Below are 2,173 nucleotides of genomic sequence, written 5' to 3'. Positions count from 1 at the left end.
GCTAAATAATGCAAATGTTGACTTTCATTTGCATTTTTATATTTAAACCCTAATCGACTACGGAGTAATGGTATTCGTAGTCACTCACTACAGTAGTCACCCTTATGTAGCATACACATGACAGGTGATTATTTGATGCATTAATGTGATAGTTTTTACCTTTTTTTATTCATTAATGCATCAAATAATCACCTGCCATGTGTATGTCACGTAGAGTGACTATATAAGTGAGCGACTGCAAATAATATTATTCTTTTAATAAAGATTAGGCTTTATTTAGCCAAACGTAACTTCCAAATAAAGTCATTGTCTTTAATGTTTCATACAATGCTTGTTTTCTTGTTTAACCTTAAAAACAATGGACTAAAGAACAAATCCAATTGGAATAAACCCCACCCCCAATCGATAACTTAGTCAATTTCATCATTTATTATTAATATTAAAAGAATTAATCTGACTATTTCGTCGATTAAATAATATAAAAATCAGTAAAGAGACCTAAAGAGCTATTCAATTAACCTTGCTAAAAAAATTTCTCCAATTTCTAGTTTTTTTTCCTTAAAAAAATAATTGTAGATTGGAACATCTACCTTTATAAATCAATTTAATAGTTCAGGATTTTAATCAATACTTATCCATTAATGACTTGGATAACAATTAATAAAGACATGTTTTATACATCACAATCAATTCATAATCCTGTTCATGAACTCGCATGGAATGATGCCTCAATTTTATATTTAAAAAAAAAAAAATGGGGACAAAAAAGTCAACGATAAATAACAGTAATTAATAGTTTAATATGATAGAAAATTATATCGTAATTATCAAGATAAGAAAGGTTCAACTTCATTGCTTGAATTTAGGTGGTGAAATAATCGAAGTTTCTGTTTATCTCTCATCCTATATAAATTACATTCGGAGTTCATACCATACCGTACTTCCATTATTTCTTGCTTTGACAGACTGTAATTCTCTCTCTGTCTCTTTGGGGTTTTTTTTTTTTTTTTTTTTTTTTTGGGTTGAAAAGTGCATTAACAAGATCCCACCTTCTAGTTTCATCACTTGTATCCTTTCAATTATGTTGTGAAAATGGTTGTTGGGTCGATAGAAATTTGATTTTTGGGTTGAAAAGAGCATTTATAAGAACCCGATTTCTATTTCACTTCTTTCAATTATGTTATCGATCATGAATATAAACAAGGTTTAAGGGCTTCTTTTTGAAAGATTTGGAGTTTATATGAAACTGGAAATACTTTGTTGGACTGAGTTTTACTTTTCCCCCTACCATGTTTTTGTTATATTCAGACACGAAATTCTTGCTAATACTAGAACATAACTGTTGGATTTTAAGGTTGAAATGAATTAGCCAACAGATTCTTTATGCAGACTTTATTTTATTTTATTTTGAATTCAAATTTCTGATAGATCATTAGTAAAGAAGAAGTAATATTTTGGGATTTGTTACTGTTCTTTCTTATTTTGTATAGGACATGGGAAACTTACTGTGTTGTGTACAAGTGGACCAATCTACAGTTGCCATTAAGGAGCGTTTTGGCAAATTTGATGAAGTACTTGAACCGGGGTGCCATTGCTTGCCTTGGTTTCTTGGAAGCCAGCTTGCTGGCAGTCTCTCCCTTCGTCTACAGCAATTGGACGTACGCTGTGAAACCAAGACAAAAGTCTGTTTCTTCTGCATAATGTTACCATTAAATAAAAGCCTTGGCGTGTTTGCACAATCAAGTTTAATTCAGCAAAACTAATTGATTTATGTAATTACTGTTTTTTAGGACAATGTATTTGTCAATGTAGTGGCATCAATTCAATACCGCGCCCTTTCGGACAAGGCAAGTGATGCTTTCTACAAACTTAGCAACACAAGAACCCAAATTCAGGCCTATGTCTTTGATGGTACATGCATAAACTTGCACTTGATATTTCCGGTTCTTTTTATAGATTGAGATTTGTTTTTATTTTTGTTCGGTTTTATCTGAAATTTGTTTGGTGTCTCCGTTTGTTCAGTGATAAGAGCAAGTGTTCCAAAACTCTATCTTGATGATGCTTTTGAGCAAAAAAATGAAATTGCAAAAGCTGTTGAAGATGAACTTGAAAAGGTAACGTCTGTTCTGTTGTGATGCTGATTTATGTTGATGAACCTAATTCTTTAATCAGT

The 2,173-nt window shown here is 31.5% G+C and overlaps 1 protein-coding gene across 2 annotated transcripts; it reads left to right on the top strand.

The window, feature by feature from the left end:
• The first annotated feature begins 820 nt into the window (after window positions 1-820).
• LOC111378472 (hypersensitive-induced response protein-like protein 1) lies at window positions 821-2,162 on the top strand. Of its 2 annotated transcripts, none has more exons than XM_023001681.1 (4): window positions 821-968; window positions 1,491-1,682; window positions 1,791-1,911; window positions 2,023-2,162. In XM_023001681.1, the coding sequence occupies exons 2-4, from the start codon at window positions 1,494-1,496 to the stop codon at window positions 2,133-2,135; spliced, it is 423 nt and encodes a 140-aa protein (XP_022857449.1). In that variant the 5' UTR covers window positions 821-968; window positions 1,491-1,493; the 3' UTR covers window positions 2,136-2,162. The 2 variants fall into 2 exon arrangements, with proteins under 2 accessions (XP_022857449.1, XP_022857448.1); XM_023001680.1 differs by lacking the exon at window positions 821-968 and adding an exon at window positions 1,015-1,204.
• The last annotated feature ends 11 nt before the right edge of the window (window positions 2,163-2,173 follow it).

Source organism: Olea europaea, unplaced genomic scaffold (genome assembly GCF_002742605.1).
Source record: "Olea europaea var. sylvestris unplaced genomic scaffold, O_europaea_v1 scaffold18174, whole genome shotgun sequence".
NCBI classification, from domain to species: domain Eukaryota; kingdom Viridiplantae; phylum Streptophyta; class Magnoliopsida; order Lamiales; family Oleaceae; genus Olea; species Olea europaea.
This window is presented reverse-complemented; position numbering and strand designations above follow the sequence as displayed.

Bases quoted from the DNA above. Each gene is read 5' to 3' on its own strand.
- LOC111378472 (XM_023001680.1), top strand. From the start codon at position 1,178: ATGTTATCGATCATGAATATAAACAAG. The intron at 1,683-1,790 runs GTCTGTTTCTTC...ACTGTTTTTTAG, and splicing joins GCTGTGAAACCAAGACAAAA to GACAATGTATTTGTCAATGT. The intron at 1,912-2,022 runs GTACATGCATAA...CCGTTTGTTCAG, and splicing joins TCAGGCCTATGTCTTTGATG to TGATAAGAGCAAGTGTTCCA.